Genomic DNA, 20,280 nt, shown 5'->3' on the forward strand with positions numbered 1-20,280 from the left:
ATTTTTTTTCTGATTGAGTCTAGGTTGTTTTCTCAGAAGTACTAGTGATTCTTAAGTTTCCTGAAATCTGAGAAAGAAAAGAATTAATTGTACAATGCTGGAGTAACATGAAAGTCCACCACTGCTGAGTACACTCAAAACTAGATAAAATATAATGAATCCCTCTGTACCCATTACAGATTTAATAATTATTAAGCTGTTTGCTCTATATGCCTCAACTATCTTTTGCTTAAGTATTTTAAAGAAAATCATAGGCGTTGTCTTTTCACTCCTACAAACATCAGTATGCATCTCTAAAAAATACAGACATTTCTTACATAACCATATGCCATATTGTAGCTAATGAAATTAACAATATTTCCTACTAGTGTTATCACAATATCCAGTTCATAATAAAAATGTCCTTGACTGTGTCTTTTTACAGTTGGTTTTTAATTGAATCAGGTTTCAGACAAGGTCTACACATTACATCTAGTTGTTATGTTTGTTGTCTCGTTTAGCCTAACACAGTTCCCCCCTTACTTTTTGGCATAATTTCATTGTGTCCACTTCTTTGACCTTTCGTGTCTCTATACCAAGTTCTGTTACTGTTCCTTTTGAAATAGCTCTAAGAGTTTTCCTTCATTTACAGCAATTCAGCAAACATTTTGGACTGTTACGTACAAAACATGTGCTAGGCATTATGGGAGGTAGAAAGATTAATTTGACATGTGCCTGGCCTACTAGGAGGCCTGCAATCCAGTGGCAGAGGCAGGTACATACAGAAACAATACGAAAGAGATTATTTGCCTTCGGATGGGTCATGCCTTGATTATATATCCTCCCATATATTTTCCTGGAAAATGCTGCTAGTGGTATCTTCTTAGTACATTACTTCAGGCATGTCCTGATCAGGAACCCACAGTTGATTGCCTTTTGAATTAATCCAAACTATACTGTTTTGGGCCTGGCACTCAATGCTCCACTAATTCCCCCCTTTACCTAACATGGAACTTCTCAAGGCACAAATATCCTTTTTTTCTTTTTTTAGACCAAATTTATATTGTCATGTAGAATTTTCATTTCTCAAACAAGATTATAGACATTTTGAGAGCAAAAATCTTGTCGTTTTTTTCTGTATAATATTGGAAAGCTTAATAATTAACTTTTGGAGAGTCCTGGCACATATGCCACTGGGCCTGTTCTTCCTGCCTACTACCTTTCCAGAGACAGAGCTTCTGCCAGTTAGAAGTAAATAATCCAGGGGCTTCCCTGGTGACGCAGTGGTTAAGAATCTGCCTGCCAACGCAGGGGACACGGGTTCGAGTCCTGGTCCGGGAAGATCCCACATGCCGCGGAGAAGCTAAGCCCGTGCGCCACAACTACTGAGCCTGCGCTCTAGAGCCCGCGAGCCACAACTACTGAAGCCCGCGAGCCACAGCTACTGAAGCCCGCGTGCCTAGAGCCCATGCTCCACAACAGTAGAAGCCACCGCAATGAGAAGCCTGTGCACCACAAGGAAGAGTAGCTCCTGCTCGCCGCAACCAGAGAAAGCCCACACGCAGCAACGAAGGCCCAACGCAGCCAACAATTAAAAATTAATAAAATAAGATAAAAGTAAATAATCCAGTTCTGGGTCTCTTCTTTTACCCCAAAAGCCTCCTTAAAAAAAGAAAAAAGCCCATTCAGTGGTCTGAATCTCATAACGGCAGATACATGGTTTGGATGTTGCCACTTCCCCATCACCATGTCCATGGCAAACTACTAATTTCTTGTTTTTAGACATGACCTTCGCAGTGTAGCACTTCAGGCAGCTACTACCTATCGAGTATAATTGGCAAATGATTTGAAACCTTTCTGCTATCCTTGTCCTAAACCAATAGTTCCTGAATTAAGCTGTGTATCAGAATCACCTGATACTTGTAATTAATAGATTTCCTAGGTTTCGCTCTAGACTCTTGAATCAGGATTTCCAAGAATTGGATAGAAATGATCCTTATAAAGTTGGCCATGGTTTGTAGACTTGCTTTGAGGACCAGGCAGGTAATTCTTATTTTGTTAAACAGCTCTAGCAGTGGAGACTATAGCTGCCCATCTTTTCAGGTGTATAGCATCTCATTCCTCTGACAACCAATATGTTCTGATATGTTCAATTTACTTTATTATTTTTTAAATTAATTTATTTTTGGCTGCGTTAGTTCTGCTTTGCTGTGTGCGGGCTTTCTCTAGTTGCGGTGAGCGGGGGCTACTCTTCGTTGTGGTGCGCAGGCTTCTCCTCTTGGTGGCTTCTTTTGTTGCAGAGCACGGCTCTAGGCGCTCAGCCTTCAGTAGTTGTGGCTCGCAGGCTCTAGAGCGCAGGCTCAGTAGTTGTGGTGCACGGGCTTAGTTGCTCCGCGGCATGTGGGATCTTCCCAGACCAGGGATCGAACCCGTGTTGCCTGCATCGGCAGGTGGATTCTTAACCACTGCGCTACCAGGGGAATCCCTGATATGTTCAATTTACATTTCAGGGATATGGTAGGATCTCTTGCTTTGAATTATACCAGGCAAAGCACATGAATCAAATGCCCAAGATAAAGATACGGGATCCAGAGAGGTGGCATCTTGGTTTTCTAAATATAGCTGAGCTTAAATTTAAAGCCTCAAAACCCTTCAGCCCTCTGGAAACTTTTTCTTCCTCTGTTTAGTGAATACCTTTAAAAGTTTAAAATGGAAGAGTTCAACATTTTTGGAGTAAACAGTCTTTTGAATTTTTCATACTTCATGTATATTCATTAAAGATGATTTAAACATATAATGTGATTTAACTTCATACACCTTTGTTAGATTTTCCATAAAAGTACATCTACAAGTTGGGGAAATGTTCTTTATTAGACCACATGATTTGATTTTGAGACTGGAAATTGTGGTTAAGTTATTGAGCAGAGTAGAGAGACTGAAGTTTCAGGATTATCCAGTGAGTTAATGACAGACCCAGAAATAGAATCCTGTGTTATTTGCTTGGGTTATGATTTGGTTTGAAGAGGGTGGCCTGTGATCTGCTTACATAAATTTCAGTATGTAAGGTTTGGGGTTTGGAAGAAGTTACAGCTCTGTGATGTTTGGCCAAGAAGCTCCCCTCACCCACATTTACCACCTGTTTTATTGACAGCAATCCTAAACTATGGAGGGTAAAGAGACAGTTCAGCCTTACACTTCCTACTCCTACAGGAACAGTCTTATAAAGCTGAAGCTGATTGTTGGTTGGCATGCTTTTTTTCATCTTCTGTTATCAGAATAACGACACCTGGCCCTAGTGTTGTTTTTAGGAGGAGAGGGGTATAACCTAAGTAGTTGATTTATAGATAGTGTTAGAGTGGTTTCCTATAGAATTTTTTCAGGGTATATAGAGGTGTATACATAAGTGTATCTTCATTAAACATGTTTAATTAATAAACAGTATGGTTTGGAAATGGTGGAGCCTACCAGAAAACAAACTTTCTTGAACCACTAATGGTTCAAGGGGTTATAGATTTGAAAATAATTGCTATAGTAGAGTTGCTTTCTGGTGAAGTCATTACTTTTACTCTCCCCTTTTCCATTTTGTGGGGTTGAGGGGGGCTCCTATGGCACTAGTGAAGCAGCAGCTTACAGAACAAGAGAACATTTTGTGTGTGATGGTTCTTAAACTTGCTCTTTTAAAAAAACCAAAGGAACCCCCCCAGCTTTATTGAGATAAAATTCACATACCATATAATTCACCTGTTTAAAGTGTAAAATTCAGTGTTTTTTTTTAATAAATTTATTTTATTTTTATTTAGTTTTGGCTGCGTTGGGTCTTTGTTGCTGAGCGCGGGGGCTACTCTTCGTTGCAGTGCACGGGCTTCTCATTGTGGTGGCTTCTCTTGTTGCAGAGCACAGGCTCTAGAGCACAGGCTCAGTAGTTGTGGTGCACGGGCCCAGCTGTTACGTGGCATGTGGAATATTCCTGGACCAGGGCTCGAACCCGTGTCCCCTGCATTGGCAGGCGGATTCTTAACCACTGTGCCAGCAGGGAAACCCCAATTTTTTTTTTTTTTTTTAACATATTCATAGGGTTGTGTAATCATTGCTGCAGTCTAATTATAGAATGTTTTCCTCTTCCTCTAAAAGAAACCCCACACTCATTAGCAGTCAGTCCACTTTACCTGCCTCTCCAGCCCTATGAAACTACTAATCTAACTACTAATCCATAGTCTAACTATTAATATAAATTTGTTTTGGACATTTGATATAAATGGAATCATGTAATGTGTAGTTTTGTTACTGGCTTCTTTCACTTAGCATGTTTTCAAGGGTCATATATGTTGTAGTATGTACCATTCCTTTTTATTGCCAAATAATATTCTGCTGTATGGTTATAACATCTTATTTATCCATTCGTCATTTACTGGGCATTTGGATTGTTTCCACTATTTTGCTATTATGATTTAATGCTGCTGTGAACATTCGTGTACAGATTTTTCTGTGGAGGTATGTTTTCGTTTCTTGGGTATATTCCCTGGGTGTGGAATGGCTGTGTCATATGATTACTCTATGTTTAACTTTTTGACAAACTGCCAAACTGTTTTCCCAAGTGGCTGCACTGTTTTACATTTTTCACTATCAGTGTATGAGAGCTTCAATTTCTTCACATCTTTGCAACCTTTGTTATTATCTGTCTTTTTGATTATAGCCATCCTAGCTGGTGTGAAGTGGTATCTTGTGATTTCGATTTGCATTTCCCTGATAGCTAATGATGATGAACATCTTTTCATATCTTATTGGACATTTTAATATCTTCTTTGTAGAAATGTGTATTCAAATCTCTGCCCTTTTTTTTTTTTTTTGCAGTCAAATGCTCTTCCTCTGTGTTGTATCTCCAAATCTTTGCCCATTTTTAAGTTGGGTTGTCTTTTTATTATTGAGTTGTAAGGGTCCTTTATATATTCTGGATACCTAACTTGCTTTTCTAACTGTGAATTTGTCTGAAATTACTTGCTTGGAGACAGAGAGAAGTAATGGATACAAAGACTACATTAAAAACAATCTGGTGAGTTTTCAGTTAGATTTTAGTTGTTCTTATTTTATGTTTATTCTCTTTTTCCAACTCTTGAGGAACCTGGTTTATTCATTCATTGAACAAATATGACTGCAGACTTTATACCAGGATTTGGGGATATAACAGAGAATGAAACAGAAACTTTAATCTGCATTCTAGTGGGAGAGAAACAGACAGTTAAACAAAAGTCATATCAAATCATATCAGATGATGACGAGTTATGAAGAATAAAACAGGGTAATGGGGATATACTGTGATGAGCTTTCTAACATATTCTTCACCTTTCCTGATTTCTTAATCTGTTCCTCTCTGCTCTGTTTGACCTTTTTGCGCTTTCTGTTTATTTTCATTTTATGTAGTTTGTAGCTAAACGTTTACTTCACTCTCCTTATTCTTAACACCCTTGTCTAATTTTTGCTTTCACTAGTCCACAAGATCCACCCTCTATAGTAATAATGATCTTCTATTAAAAGCCAGTATTGTCTTTTCAGTTTATGTCTATCTTAATCTGTGTGTAGCACTATTGCCTTTCTATCCGTTACATCACTTGCTGCAACCTCCAGTACAGTTTTCTCAAGTTTTTTTTTTTTTTTAAAACTGGTTCGTCTTCTCTAAATCTGTTAGAGTTCTCCAAATTTAAGTTTTGGCCTCTCTTCTCCCTCTAACATTACCATGGTGAATTGATCACTCTCACATGATTTTTTGCTTTCTGAGAGCATGTGACTCTGAGTTCTCACTTTCTAGCTATAGCTGCATCACTGCCTTCAGGTTTAACTAGTGAAGCTGCAGTGGACAGCTTGATTGCTACTCACTCAGCAGGATTCTTTTCCCTTTACGCCTTCCTCTGACAGATTTTTCCTGTTTAGGCTGATTAAGACACAGGTTATTTCCATGACTGCTTTAATGATTACCTGTGACTAATGGTATAACAATTCACAGTGTTCAGTCAAGGAACCTGATTCAGAGGTGTTGTTCCTTCATGGATGCTAGTGAATTTTTTACTTTCAGGTCTTTTGAAAGAGCTGAATTCCGAAGTTAGAAAAAGAAGGAATAATCTCTTGACCTCTAGTGCTTATAGTATTCATTTTCAACAAACTTTTACTTCTTTTATCTGATATGGTGTTGCTTTCATTCAAGCTACTGTCACAGTACCTGAGGCATGAATTTTTCCTTTTAACAATATATTCCTAAGGTCACAATTGGCATTCTCAATTGGGTTCTTGACGCAAGGTCATGAATGTTGCAAGTTCTTTGTAAACTATAAAGCATTATATCTCTGTGTGGTGGGAGAGAGGAGAGAAGGGCTCATAAGAATTACTTGGGAGCTTTTTCAAAATACTTAGTCCCATTTCACCTCCTGCTCCCAGATAATGTATTGTTATACACCTGTTAGTTTGTTAAACATCTGCTTCCTAAATGTGAATAGTTTGTAACTCATTTTAATGTACACTTGAAGACTGCTTATATTAAAAGGAATTCCATATTCTTTCTGTTGATGATGGGATGTAATGCAGTAGTTTCTCTTGGAGCATACCCATCAGTGAGTGACTGGTTTTTACCCCCCGTCCTCTGGTGGTGTCATGCTACGCAAAGTTTCTTGTATGTTGATTTTCAAAGGATTTGCAGAAAATGCTACGTTGGCACCAACTTAAACTGTATAAATTTTGGATGTAATTGAACAAATTAATATAATTGTTCAACATAGTTGGCTTCAGAAATGTGAGTTTGTGATTTGGAGGACACTTTGAGATTTTCCCGATTTCACTGTGGATCGTTGTAGCCTTCTTTTGTGAGAGTTCCATGTTGCTGGACATCTGCCTGGGTAGGGAGAAGATGATTGGTATATTTGTTCTTACAGTTAACCAGACAGGTGTTCAAGACACCATTTAGGTGCAGTAATCTAAATTAAAAGTGGAGAAAACTGAAACTAAGGCGTTGAGACCACAGTAGATTAGAAAGATATCTAGGAGCTGGAGTTGGTAGTAAAACTTCATCATTTTAAAGTATAAAATTTGGTGGTTTTATACAAAAGGTTTTTATTCACAAGATCGTGCAACTATCACCACTATCTAATTCCAGAACATTTTCATCAGTCCCAAAAGAAACCTGTTAGCAGTCATTCCCTACCCCCATTCCTCCTCCCATCCCCCTATCTCCTGGCAACTACTATCTGCCTTCCATCTCTAGGATTTGCCCCATTCTGAACATTTTGTATAAATGGAGTCATACAATATGTGGTCTTTTGTGTCTGACTTCTTTCACTAAGCATAAGGCTCTCAAGGTTCATTCATGTTGTGGCATGTAACAGTACGTCATTCCTTTTTTATGGCCGAATAATATTCCATTATATATTATATGGATATTGTACAGATATGTCACATTTTGTTTATCTGTTCATCAGTTGATGGACATTTGGTTTATATCCACTTTTAGCTTTATAAATAATACTGCTATGAACATTTGTATGCAAGTTTTTTGCTTTTTTTTTTTTTTTTTTTAAACTTTTATTTGCATTTATTTTTTGTGGCATTTATTCCCAGGCCATAAGTTTTTGTTTCTTCAGTTTCTTCTGGGATATCTTTTTCTTCGGGGCAACCTCCTCTTCTGGTTTAGGAACAATCTGTTCTTATTCAGTAAGGACCGTCTCAGTGTGGCAGGGAGAGCTCATGTATGGGTTGATCCGACCATGAGCTCTGTAAGTTCTGTGCCGCATCTTGGGGGCTTTGTTCACCTGTATGTGCTCAGTGACCAGAGAATCTGCATCTAAGCCCTTAAGTTCAGCATTACTCTCTGCATTTTTGAGCATGTACAGTAAAAATTCAGCACTCTTTTTGGGCCGCCAACCCTGCGTCCAGCCCCACTGTTTGGCCTGGGCACACCTACCAACTCCACCATTGTAATGATGGAATGCCACACATTGCTTCTTTAAAGTGACATCTTTCAGATACTTGGTGGCTTTTCGGATATGCATACCCTTAATGGCCTGGGCAGTTTCACGAGTGTTCTTAAAGTGAACACGAAGATTTGAACCTCTTGACTTGCATGATTTTGTGGGGTTTTCTGGGTCAAGTGAATAGCAAACCATTTTTAGAGGTCACCTCAGGCTGCTTACTGGAAAAGGAAGCTGTATGCAAGTTTTTGTGTGAACATATGTTTTAAGTTCTCTTGGGGATACATATATGTGTGTATATATGTATTCCCAAGAGGATTTATATATATGTTTGTATATATACATATATATAAATTTTTTATACATAAAAATACACACACACACACGTACCCCTAAGAGTAGAATTGCTGGGTCCTGTGGTATCTTTTGTAAGAATTTACCTTTGTTTTTGATAAAGCTGGTATTGTAGAATGTTGTAGAATATGATTTAGGTTTAAGAGACAAATGGGCTGGCTGACTCTCCACATTCTCTTGTCCCTGCCCACCCAATTTGGACAGATTACCTGATGTCTAGGTTGTTAGAGTCAACAGAGCAGTCATACCCAGGTAACTACCTTGTAGAATCCTGGATGTAGAGTCCTGGAGTTAGCTCTATGCACTTGGTGAGGAGTGGGCTGGGAGCCCAGGGGTGTTTAGAGAAGTCATTCCTCATAGAAATCAAGAATTGAAAAGAAGTGTTCTGCTCTAACAAAGGAAAAGAAAGCCATTCTTAGATAAAGGACTGTGCCATTTTATCAAGATAGGAAATACATTAAAGAAAGATAATGAATTCAGTTTTAGACATAGTAAATTCGGGATTTCCGGGACGGAATGTTAGATATTTATGTTGGGAGATCAGGAGGTTGATCCCTGATAGAGATGTAGATTTGAGATTCATCTGCATTATAGGCGTTTGAAATACAAGAGTAGGTAGGTCACCCATAAAGTAAAAAACAGTAGAGAAAAGTGTGTAGTAATTCCTGTATCTGAGGTCTTTGAGGTTTTGAGTCTGCCAGCTGATGTTTTAGCTGTATCTTACTCTGAGTGGCTTGTTTCCTTCTGGTTTTGTGATTTTTGATTGTAAATTTATTTATTTTGGGACCTTATCCTTGAGAATTCTTCCAGGCCTAGATCAAAGGCAGATTCCCCAGAGAGGATTTGCATGTCCTTCTGTCAGGGTTGGGTGGGAGACATTACCATTCTAGGACTACCCTAAACAAAATTCTAGGTATGAAGCTTTTTAAACCATAATCTAGGTGAGGGTCAGCTTCTGGTTGTGAGTGTCTGAGGAGATACTGTTGAACTGCTCTCATAGCCCCCCAATCCCTTACCAGCACTCAGCGCCAAGGTTAAGTTTTCCTTGCAGTTCTCTTAGGTAACACCTGGACTTTGCCTCTTGTACCTTGAGCCCTAATAGACCTTGGAATTGCAAGCTGAAATTCATAGGGTTTGGCAAAATGCCCTGAAGGTGAATGAAAGCTGGTTTCAGTACTCTGCATACGTCTCTAGTTTCCCTCTTTCATTTAGTTTTTTCTTTTTTTTAAAAAAATTATTAGCACCTTTAATTATTATTTATTTATTTATTTATTTATTTTGGCTGTGTTGGGTCTTCGTTTCTGTGCGAGGGCTTCCTCTAGTTGCAGCAAGCGGGGGCCACTCTTCATTGCGGTGCGCGGGCCTCTCACTATCGTGGCCTCTCTTGTTGCGGAGCACAGGCTCCAGACGCGCAGGCTCAGTAGTTGTGGCTCACGGGCCTAGGTGCTCCGCGGCATGTGGGATCCTCCTAGACCAGGGCTCGAACCCGTGTCCCCTGCATTAGCAGGCAGACTCTCAACCACTGCGCCACCAGGGAAGCCCTCACTTAGTTTTTAGCCTCGATCATACTTTATTTTCTTTCAGGTTATTGATTAATATGTGAAGATTAAAAAAATTTATCTAGTGTTTGTTATTTCCAGTGGGCATGTTGATCAAGCTATCTATTCTGTTGTTCTAGCAGACGTAGAAGTGTCCATCTCTCTTCAGTGCATGCAACGGACAGTAAGATGCAGGGAATTCAGTCAGCTGCTAAGTTAAAAGTTATAAACTTGGGACAACATCCAGTGGTTTGTTTGGCCCACATAGTATTTAGAAAATGAAAATCAGGAGATTTCAGATAAAATTTTGGGTATCTTGCTTCTCTTGAAATATTAGAAGTTCTTAACAGTATTGGGCTTTCAATCCTGCTTAACAACAATTGGCTAGAACTGGGAATAGCAGCTGATCTTTTCAGAGTGAACCTGTTTTCTTTAGTTGCAGGCACACAATCTCCATTTGTGCTGTGTACGCATGTTTATACCCATTCTAGCTTCTCTCATTCATGTTACCTGTAGACACTTGTGGATCATCCTTGTGCCAGGTAGTAGTGCTAATACACAGTTTCACATTTGTTTAGTGATTTAATTCTAATAACAAACCTGCAGTTTATCCCTGATGAATAAATAAAGTTACGGGTGGTATTATCCCCAAGTTACAGATGAAGAAATGGAGTTTCACTGAGGTTATATAAGTTCTTCAAGGTCTCTTAGTGTCACAGCTAGAATTTGAACAAAGCTCCTTCTGTTCAATGCTATTCTTAACTTTTTTTTTTTTTTTAAGCAGTGCAACTGTTCTTCAAATGAAGTTTTAGTGAAGTCCATTATGCAAAACCAACAGAGATAGCACTGCTTTGATTGGAGGGTAGCTGGGGTGGGAGACAATTATGTGGGGATGGGAACCTGCATGCTCAGCTCTTTGGTAGCCTTTAGGCACCTCTCTGGAATCCTTAGGATTCTACTAAACAGTTTGGACACTCTCTATCTGTAACTAAGCATAACAATTTGTTAAATTTTATGAGTTTTTAGCTTTTTTGGATGTTACAGTTATAGCGTGCCTATTTTTCTTGTGCTTCCTTGTATGTCAGTCTTCATCAGTGTAATCTGTCTTATTGCTCAACAGCATTTTTATATTTTGTGGGTATGTGTTCAAATAATGGTGAATCTTTTAGCGTTCTGTTTCTGTTTTACAATGGTAGTGTGATTTATAGTTTATTTTGGAGCATCTGATAACAAACTCTGCTTTACTTTTCAGATTCTCTTTGTGGCCAGATGGGTTTGTATGGACAGGCTTGTCCATCTGTAACTTCATTAAGGTTAGTGCTCTTCTTTTTATTAGAACATGTAACATTTTAAAAGTTATGCTGGTCAAGTCATATTAGAATCAGTTTTACTGTAAGGTTCAGAATAAAATATTGTAGTCTGTTTTGGTAAATAGTGCTATTTTGTGAGATTGGGACATACTTTTGCTTACAGAGATATTTGTGGTAGTGGGATTTGGGTCTTAATCTCCACTTAGTACATGAAATAACAATTTTACTCTTCTTTGTTATTCCTTTTTTAAAAAGAAACTAATCTTGTTTCTACTTGTTTTAATTAGAAAACACATAGTAAATTTTTATTGCCTTTGTAGCAGATTATTAAATAAGACTAGATGGTAATTTAAATCTCTTTTTAAAGGACGATATAAATATGATACCTAGATTATCCTCATTTACAGTAAATAAGTAAAATGTAAAAATGTAGGAACTAAGTTGTATTCAACCCAGTGGTTTTAGATTTTTTCGAAGTTGCTAAATCCTTTCTATAAATTAAATCTTAAGTGAAAACCTGTGAATAAAGCAGATAAATGCTGGGCTTTTCTGCTTGCTTGGGCTTCCGTGTTCTACCCCTGCAGTTGCCCCTGAGGGATTACTCTAGTTCCCAGCGCACAGTTTGAAAAAATAACCTAAATCTAATCTGTTAATTGGGATCTTTCAGGCTAGAATATGAATTGCTGATGGCAGCACCTACCAGTTACATGTGGTGTTGTAGCTAGCTGTATCATTTATTTATTCAGCATATTGAGCACCTAATATGTTGTCAGGAGCTATTCTAAATGCTGGGGCTACAGTAGTGAACATAACAGATAAAAATCCTGTAATTATTGGGCTTACATTTTGGTGACAGGGTAATTAATAAAAAAAAGTAAGAAGTATATGTTAGATAGCGACAGTGATAAGAGCTAAGATGAAGAATAAAATAGAGAAGGGGAATAGGAAATATAGATAGGGTTATTTTAGATAGGGTAGCCAGGGAAAGCTTTACTGAAAAGGTGACATTTGAATGAAGACCTGAAAGAGTGATGGAATGAACCATATGTTGGGTAGGTAGAAGATGAGCATTCTGGGCAGAGGGAATCCAGGAGCTGCTGGGGCAGGAGACTTGCCTCGTTAGGTTGGAGGAACAATGATGGAGGTCAGTGTGGCTGGAACAGTAAGTGATGAAGAGAGGTGGAATTGACCAGCTTTGGAGGGCAGGAAAGAGAGAGAGGAGGGATACAAAATTATTAGAGCCATGAATGTGAAGTCAAGGAGTCCTTAGGCATGAAAGAAATTCTGGTGGTTCAGAATGCCACCAAAGAAAAATAAAGTTGCCTTTTTAGTTTTTATATACTTGAATTTTTATGAGACTAAGGCTGACTCTCCTTTTCCTCAGTAGGAGAGCTTTACTCCATGCCCTTATGGCATTTCTTTCCCTGAGAATGCATCTTCCAGCTTATAATGGAAGTAGGTGGAGGGATTACTTTTCTACCTTGTTGGAGTCCATGTGCCCCCACCCCCACCTCCCAACAAGGGACAGCTGTATAGTTTGGAAAAGAACTTAAAAAAAAAAAAGACTTCTTTTCTTTAATCCCCAAACCTGCTGTAGAACTAATTTCACTTAAGAGTCCTTTTGTTTAATACGATGGGAGGAATCATTTTCCCCTTTTTTTGAATATTTAAAACTTTAGATATGACCATATCAGGATATTTTTGCAGACTTTGGTCTTCCACTGATCATAGAGTTCCTTAAAGATATTTTATTTGTGGGTTATGCCAAAACAGTCATATATTAAAGTCATTTACTGGGATTTTAAATCCCTTTATTTGAATAGTTATGTTTAGGTGAAGATTGTATATGACATTGGGTTAGGAATAATATATGCCTAACTTTTTTTGCTTGATAGAATTATATAATTGGAAGAGATGATGAAAGAGATACCATGAATTATTTTATAACTTGCTCACTGTTATAATTCTAGTGTATAATATCCTAGAATCAAATTTTTGTGGATGTACCTATAAGTTTAGCATTTAGTTAATAAACTGAGAAACTCTATGGCATTTGAGTTGAGATATTTAGTATCCTTATATTCTAATCTTTCATTTTTTTGTAATATTCTATATGGTCCCTCTGTGAAGCAGAGAATTCGCATTCTCGGATGTATGGGTAGAAGACCATTGTTTGTCATTGATTTTTCTAACTGAAAGCTAGCTTTGGTTTGATATAAGGAAAAGAAAAGAATGACTCTTTTTTGGTAATGGGAAGAGAAACTGGATTACTTAAAACCACAATAAATTTTAGTCTACTTTCCCATAGAGTCTTCCCCAAGCCAGAAACGGCCTCCCAACTACACTATCCAAATAGAAGTAGAGCAGGAAATCTTTTTTAAAAAAATTTTAAAATTAATTAATTCATTCATTCATTTTTGGCTGCATTGGGTCTTCGTTGCTGCGTGCGGGCTTTCTCTGGTTGCTGCAAGCTGGGGCTGCTCTTTGTTGTGATGCACAGGCTTCTCATTGCGTTGGCTTCTTGTTGCAGAGCATGGGCTCTAGGCTCATGGGCTTCAGTAGTTGTGGCTCACAGGCTCTAGAACGCAGGCTCAGTAGTTGTGGCACACGGGTTTAGTTGCTCCGCGGCATGTGGGATCTTCCCGGACCAGGGCTCGAACCCATGTTCCCTGCATCGGCAGGTGGATTCTTAACCACTGCGCCACCAGGGAAGCCCTTGAGGCTTTTTCTTAAATGAGGGGTGCCAAAAAATATTCTACTTAATTGAGGATACTATGAAGAAATAAGTGCAAATGGGAAATACCAATGCAGGAAACTAGAAATAAGTGATAGAAAACTAGTGATTTAATTTTGAAATACATTGTCTAAAATTGAAAATAAAATCTTGTTATGAAAGTCAGCAGTTTTTAAATAGGGAGGTGGTGGAGAAATTGGAGTTGTCATGAATTCTTATACATGGGGGAAGATAATATCAGAGGTAATAGACTAAAAAGCATCACTGAATATACTGGCAAAATAAAGGAGTTAAATATAAAATCTGTGGCTACCAGCAGTGCACAGAATATAAAATAATACTGAAAAATAAAAAAGAAATTATATGATTTGATTCAGTAAGCTTATTTTAGTCAAGCTTTGCTTGGTTACAAGTAAAGGAAATCAGCACTAGATGTATCAAACAAAAAAGAAAAGGAATTTATTTGGTGAATACTAGGGTATTTCACAGAACCCAGAGGTAGCTAGGTCTCTTAAGGGAATAGAACTTAGGTTCTTAGGAACCTAGGCAGTATATTTTCTTCTCTCTTGCTTTTCGCTGAATGTAATATCTTTTCATTTCTATAAACTGACTTTCTTTGCTTTTCTGGCACATGGGCATCCCATACCTCTCAAGTTCTTAGCATTTTCATTCAGGAGACCAGCCCAGACTGTTTAAGTCCTATTACTAAATTCCTGAAGAAGAAAGTTCAGATGAACAATTTGGGTCAGGTACCAACCCTGGTTCAAATCCTTTAATTTGTTGTTGTAGTACTCACTTTTCAGGGCCCTGGGGATGGAGCCAGCGCTGAGAAAGAGCTTGGTGAGCTAGGCAAAATGCTACAGAAAGTTTCTGATAAAAAGCAGCATGTGTCCAGTGTTGGGTGAGAAGAGTTAGGATTTCAAGAGAGGATATTTTTAGGATTCAGAGCCTTTCCTTACAGTCATGTGGGTAGCATGTCTTTTTTTTTAAAGGGATTTCTAATAGTTATCATTTGTTGAATGTCTACTCTGTGCCAAGCATTAACTCTGTACTACAGTGTTTCACATATATTTTGTCATTTACTCCTCACAGCAATTCTGTGAGGCTTAGAGGTTTGACTTGTCCAAGGATGCAATTAATAAGGAGAAGAATAAGAATTCAAGCCCTTTTGGGTGATTTCAAAGCCTTTACACTTTCCATTGCATTATAGTATATTAGAAACAGTGACCTTTAGTCTTTGAGATGTTGACTTACAGCATCTTAAACTTTTTGGTCTCAAAAATTATTTAGTGCCCAAAGAGCATGTGTTTGTGAATTATATCTATCAAAATTGTATTAGAAGTTAAAACTAAGAAAAAATCAAAATATTTATTAATTTACATAGAAATAATAAACCCATTATGTATTAACATAGATAACATGTTTTATGAAAAATAATTGTATTTTCCAAAACAAAAATTTAGAAGAGTGGTGTTGCCTTACATATTTGCAAAATTTTAAAAATATCTGGCTTAATAGAGACAGCTGGATTCTGTTCTGTGCCTCTGCATTCACTCTGTTGTGATAGCACCCATCACATAGCATCTGAAAAGCTCCACTCTACACTTATGAGAGGATGACAGTGGAAAAGGCAAATAATACCTTACTCTGAAAATTGTTTTGATCCTTCAGATCCCCTGAAAGGGTCCCTGGACCACACTTTGAGGACCACTGAACTGTAAACATCATATGTAGCAGCTTAAGCTGTTTCTTTAGCATTTTATGTGTATCACATCAGGATCACCTTCCATGATGTTAGCCTTCTGCCAACACTGATACCATATTACTGGTATAATGTCATGGAGGCAGTGTGTGTGTGGAAATAGGATATCCAGTAAATGTCCTACGGTGAGTTGAAGCAGTATGGTTGCAGAGAGGTTAGGATAAACCCTTTAATGAGACAGAGTGAATACATGTTACTCAGAGGACGTTTATTATTACATATACACATATTTTTAAAAACTAAGTATAAGAAGTATTAATAGCAGATTCTCTCTGGGTTTTTAAATAGCATCTGCAAAGATGGCTTTGAGTGTTCTTGTATCGAAGGGACTCTTGTTTATTAGCTTTCCAGCTACTCAAGAGACATAGAGATTCCAATAGGTAGAATGAGATTAAATGCAAAATATGGTACTTACTTGATGACAGAATGTAGTTCAGTGGTTAATGTCCAAAAATATTTATTTTTCCTCCCTAAATTGTAGAGTAAAATATTTTTAAGATACGAATTACATTTATAACATAAAGATGTCTTTTGACCATATGATCACTAAGTTTTAGCCTGAACGGAGTTCTAACTATGAATGTGGCTTGTATGAATTTAGAATACAGTTTTATGAATCTAAGATTATATATTTGAGTAATAGAGTAATTTGGAGAGAATCTAGAGAAGAGCAGTAACTATATTATGGTTCTTAAATCAGATCCTATTGGAGTTCTGGACTTCAAACTTTTGAGAAGGAACCCAAATGGTGTTAATATTGTAAAATATGTGAAACATCGTTGTGAAGAGAACTCTGACCAGTTCTCATTTTCCAGGATAGAATTTAAAGAAATTTTCTTCTCTGTAGCAAGGGAGATACATAGACTAGTCTGTTAAAATTTATTATTATTATTTTAAACAAAATGAATTACTGTATACATTTGGTGAACTTTTCTTCCCTTGGAGATAAAGAATATTGTTGGTCTCCAAAATAGGTAATAGCAGGGCTTTTAAAAATGACATAATGAGGTTCTGTCTCATCTCTGATTTTATGATAAAAGCTCTGAAACCACAGTTCTGTTTACAAATGACAGTTGTCTCACTAAATCCCCCAAGTTTTTGCATAAGCTGTATTGTGAATATTCTTGGAATTTTAGGGGTGAAACAAAAGTTGTGAAAGTCAAGAGTTTTGAAATGTGAACTTCTGTTTGTGTATTGGATTCTCTATCCTAAATTATGATTCTTCTACCTATATTTTCACTTCAAACCAATGAGGATTTTTTGGGCTTGTCCTTTAAAAAGATCATTGCTTATAGGAAATTTAAAGCCTCAGTTATTCATACCTTAGTGGTGATTAGTTTGATGCTGTCCACTTTCTTCCTAAATAGAGCAGAGATCAACTGCTTTGAAAAGGTTAGAGTTTTTACTGGAGGAGAAGAGCAAGTAATTAATTTTGGAGTTTATAATACCAACTTTAGGGGCCAATCTTGGAGGCTTATGGCAGTGTGAGATGGGAGAGCCAAGGTATAGAAGGTACTTAGAAGTATGCCAGGTGTAAACTATGTGTATTGAAATTTTATCAGGAACAAGCTGGTCCTACACCAGGAAAATGGAAAAACTTATTTCTTTATTTTCCTTGTTACACTTCTTTCTGCTGCAAAATATCCAACCGAGGCTTTTATACTCTTAGAACTTTGATTTATAGAACTCCTTTATAGAATAGGTAGGATTTTGTGGGCTGCTTCAGGAATCATCATCATAGAATCTTATTTCTGTGGGAAAAGTGTATGTTCAATTTTCATATGCAATCTACAAACAAAATTTAAAAGCACAGTCTTTTCTGGATCATTTCTTTAGAGTAAATAATTGAATGAGGGGCTCATTTCCATTGAGGTTGATAAATGATTATTGTGTGATTTAGGGCATGTAAGTCTAAAACCACTGAATAAGAGTGACAGTCATTTAAAATTTAGAAAATTCTGAAGAGTATGAATTTGATAGGAATAATCATAGCTAACATTTATTGAATGCTTATTTACTGTGTGTTAGAAACTCTTCTTAGTGCTTTGTATATATAACTCATTTAATCCTCACAACAATCCTTTGGGGTGGGTACTATTTTTATCCTCACCTTACAAATGAGGAAACTGAGGTATAGAGAGACTAATTTACTTGTTTAAGGTCACATAGCTAAAAGTGGAAGAGCTTGGATTCCAATCCAGGCAGTCTTGCTCCAGAGCCTGTGTTCTTAATCACCATATCTTCTCTAATGTAGGACATTGACTGTGTTATTTTCCTGAAATTGAACTAAGAGTAGAAACTTTCGCTTTGCCGGTATATGATAACTAATTTTGAAAAATAACAGCAGCTACTTTTGCTTGGAAATAGCTTAAATTATTGCTTCATTTATAAATTTAAAAAATTGTTTTTTTATATCACATGCTTCCAAAATGTAAGGTCAATTTGTAGTAGATTATTTTCTTTCTTGTTAGGTTTCTGCCACAATCAGCCTTGGGTACCCAAATATCCACATGTACTGTTCTTCCTATAAATAGAACTTACTTGCCCTTTTCCCAAGGGAAACAACCCAGCGTTTCATCCAGTTATTACATCCAGCTGAAATTCTAAGCTCTCTGGGTGCGTTCACTTTCATTAGATCCCAGAGTGGCTTTTTGGTTTATAGTGGTGAAGGAATAGGATAATAGCAATAAAATCTTTTATTCAGAAAACAGGATAATGGGAAACACAAAATAGTCACTAAGCCATATCTATTATAAAATCCTCCTGGGTAGCAGTGGCAGAGACTCCATGACAGTATAATAAGTTCCTTGATTCTGCTCTTTGATGGGCTCTCCATTGTCCCCTGTGCCCTCTGAAAGGTCTCACCTTGTCCAGTGTCCTCCATGGCCACATCTGCGGTGGGTATTGGTGAAGATGCCCTATCTGGGAAATGCATAGGCTTTATAGCTCACTTCTTGTTGATTAGCTTGGGTATTATTTTGGAAACTTAAGAGGCTTTCGCAGTCTAGGCACCCCTCTGCCCCTTTACAGTTATCTTAAAAAGCTTAGTTTCAAGACTTTTTGCTGCTTTGAGCCAAAGGACATTCCTAGGCAGAATTTTTTAATGTGAAAACTCTGCCCTTTGTGCTCTACTTACCCCAGGGATTTCTAACCTTTTGGTGCCATGGAACCCCTTCAAAGTCTGGTGAAACTTGTGGACACTTCTCAGAATAAGGTCTCAAACTTCATAAAATAAAATACTTAGGATTACAGAAGAAACCAATTAATTATATTGAAATATGGTTAGCAAAATATTAACTTTATAACATAGTAATATATATGCCTTTGAATTAACACGTTAAATAAAAAATCTAGTGGCAAATCTAATACACTGTCATAAATTTGAAGTAGTCGATGAGTTTAAAAAGTTGAGATTCTGCAGCATTTGTCACATATGAATATATTTGTGATTTTTATTGATGGCAAAGTCACAGGTACTGTTAATGCTGCTGTGATTTGTTGTCTACTTTTGTAATTAAAGGAAATGCTAAGTTTCAGTTACAAGTTAGTGGAAATAAAGAATATATTTTCCCCCATCTAAGTTCATTCACCTCTTTTAGCTCCTGAGGGAATGATGGCTCTGGGTGGGGCCATTTGAAGTGATAGTCTTGGGTGGAAAGTCAACACCCTCACAACATTGCTTTTGTTTGGCAAGGTACCAGTCTTCTCTACTGCTAAGGCTGTAGTTTTGCAGCTATCACTCACTTACTTCAGTTTGCTACTTCAGAAGCAGTTGGTGTTTTTTTCAACCATGTAGGGCTTTAAATTAGAGGAATTTTAGCTTGAATTGCAGACCATAGGCAGGGAGTACCTCCCTTAGCAAACCTGCGTTTTCTCTGCTTGCAACTCTAATTGAAGTTTTATTTCCCTTTTAGGACTTTGTTTTAAGTGGCTAGAAGGAGCCAACACATGCCAATATTCTCAATTTTTCCTGTAGTATTTCTCTCCTTGCTGTATAGCCTCAGTTGGCATATGGTTTGTTTTCCAGTTACAGTAGGTGACAATTTGACCAAATCCTTTGCCACTCTTTAATAAGTGTAATCAGCTTTCCATCCTGAAGTATTAGAATTCTTAATGTTTGCCTCATCAACTCCTCTAAGAGAGTGTCTTATTTTAGGTCCTGTTACTTGTATCACTTCACTTCCATGTCCCACATTCCATGTTTGTTAGGAATTGCATTCACCTGCCGGTAGAGATCTTTTTATAGTAGTTAAACACATAAAAAGTCTGGAAGGTAGGCAGTTCAGGGCTGGGATGGCAGCTTCACAGTTGGTTCACCAAAAAAATCAGGGACCCAGATCTCTTCTCTCTGCTCCCGTGTCCTCAGTGTATGGCTTCCATTCTCAAAGGTCACCTTATGGTCCAAGATGACTGTTGGAGCAATAGCTATTGTATCCACATTCCAGAGAGCAGGAAGGGCAAAAGGCATAATACCATCCAGAATAAAATTGGGGTTGTATTCTTAAGGAAGAGGCCAAAACAGATATGAAGTGGCAGTTAGTGGTCTCTGCCATAGACCTTGCTTCTGGCTGCCTCGGGTGCTGAGATGCAGTAACAGGAATTATGTTTTTTATATATGTATATTATGTGTAAATATATATATTTTTTGACCCCC

At 37.5% G+C, this 20,280-nt stretch overlaps 1 protein-coding gene and 1 pseudogene across 7 annotated transcripts in view; one reads left to right on the forward strand and one right to left on the reverse strand.

The window, feature by feature from the left end:
* The window catches only part of FOXJ3 (forkhead box J3), a 126,220-nt gene that overhangs the window by 11,490 nt on the left and 94,450 nt on the right, over positions 1–20,280 (forward strand). For all 6 annotated transcript variants that reach the window (XM_082388181.1, XM_082388183.1, XM_082388184.1 and 3 more), the window contains exon 2: positions 11,073–11,133. In XM_082388181.1, the coding sequence (XP_082244307.1) occupies positions 11,090–11,133 (44 nt within the window). In that variant the 5' untranslated portion in view covers positions 11,073–11,089. The remainder of the gene's footprint in view (positions 1–11,072; positions 11,134–20,280) is intronic.
* On the reverse strand, positions 1,211–11,065 carry LOC309627464 (large ribosomal subunit protein uL22 pseudogene; annotated as a pseudogene). Its single transcript has one exon. The product of its transcript is annotated as a large ribosomal subunit protein uL22 pseudogene (transcript).

This window comes from Balaenoptera borealis (genome assembly GCF_965194805.1).
Source record: "Balaenoptera borealis genome assembly, chromosome: 1".
In the NCBI taxonomy this organism is placed as follows: Eukaryota; Metazoa; Chordata; class Mammalia; order Artiodactyla; family Balaenopteridae; genus Balaenoptera; species Balaenoptera borealis.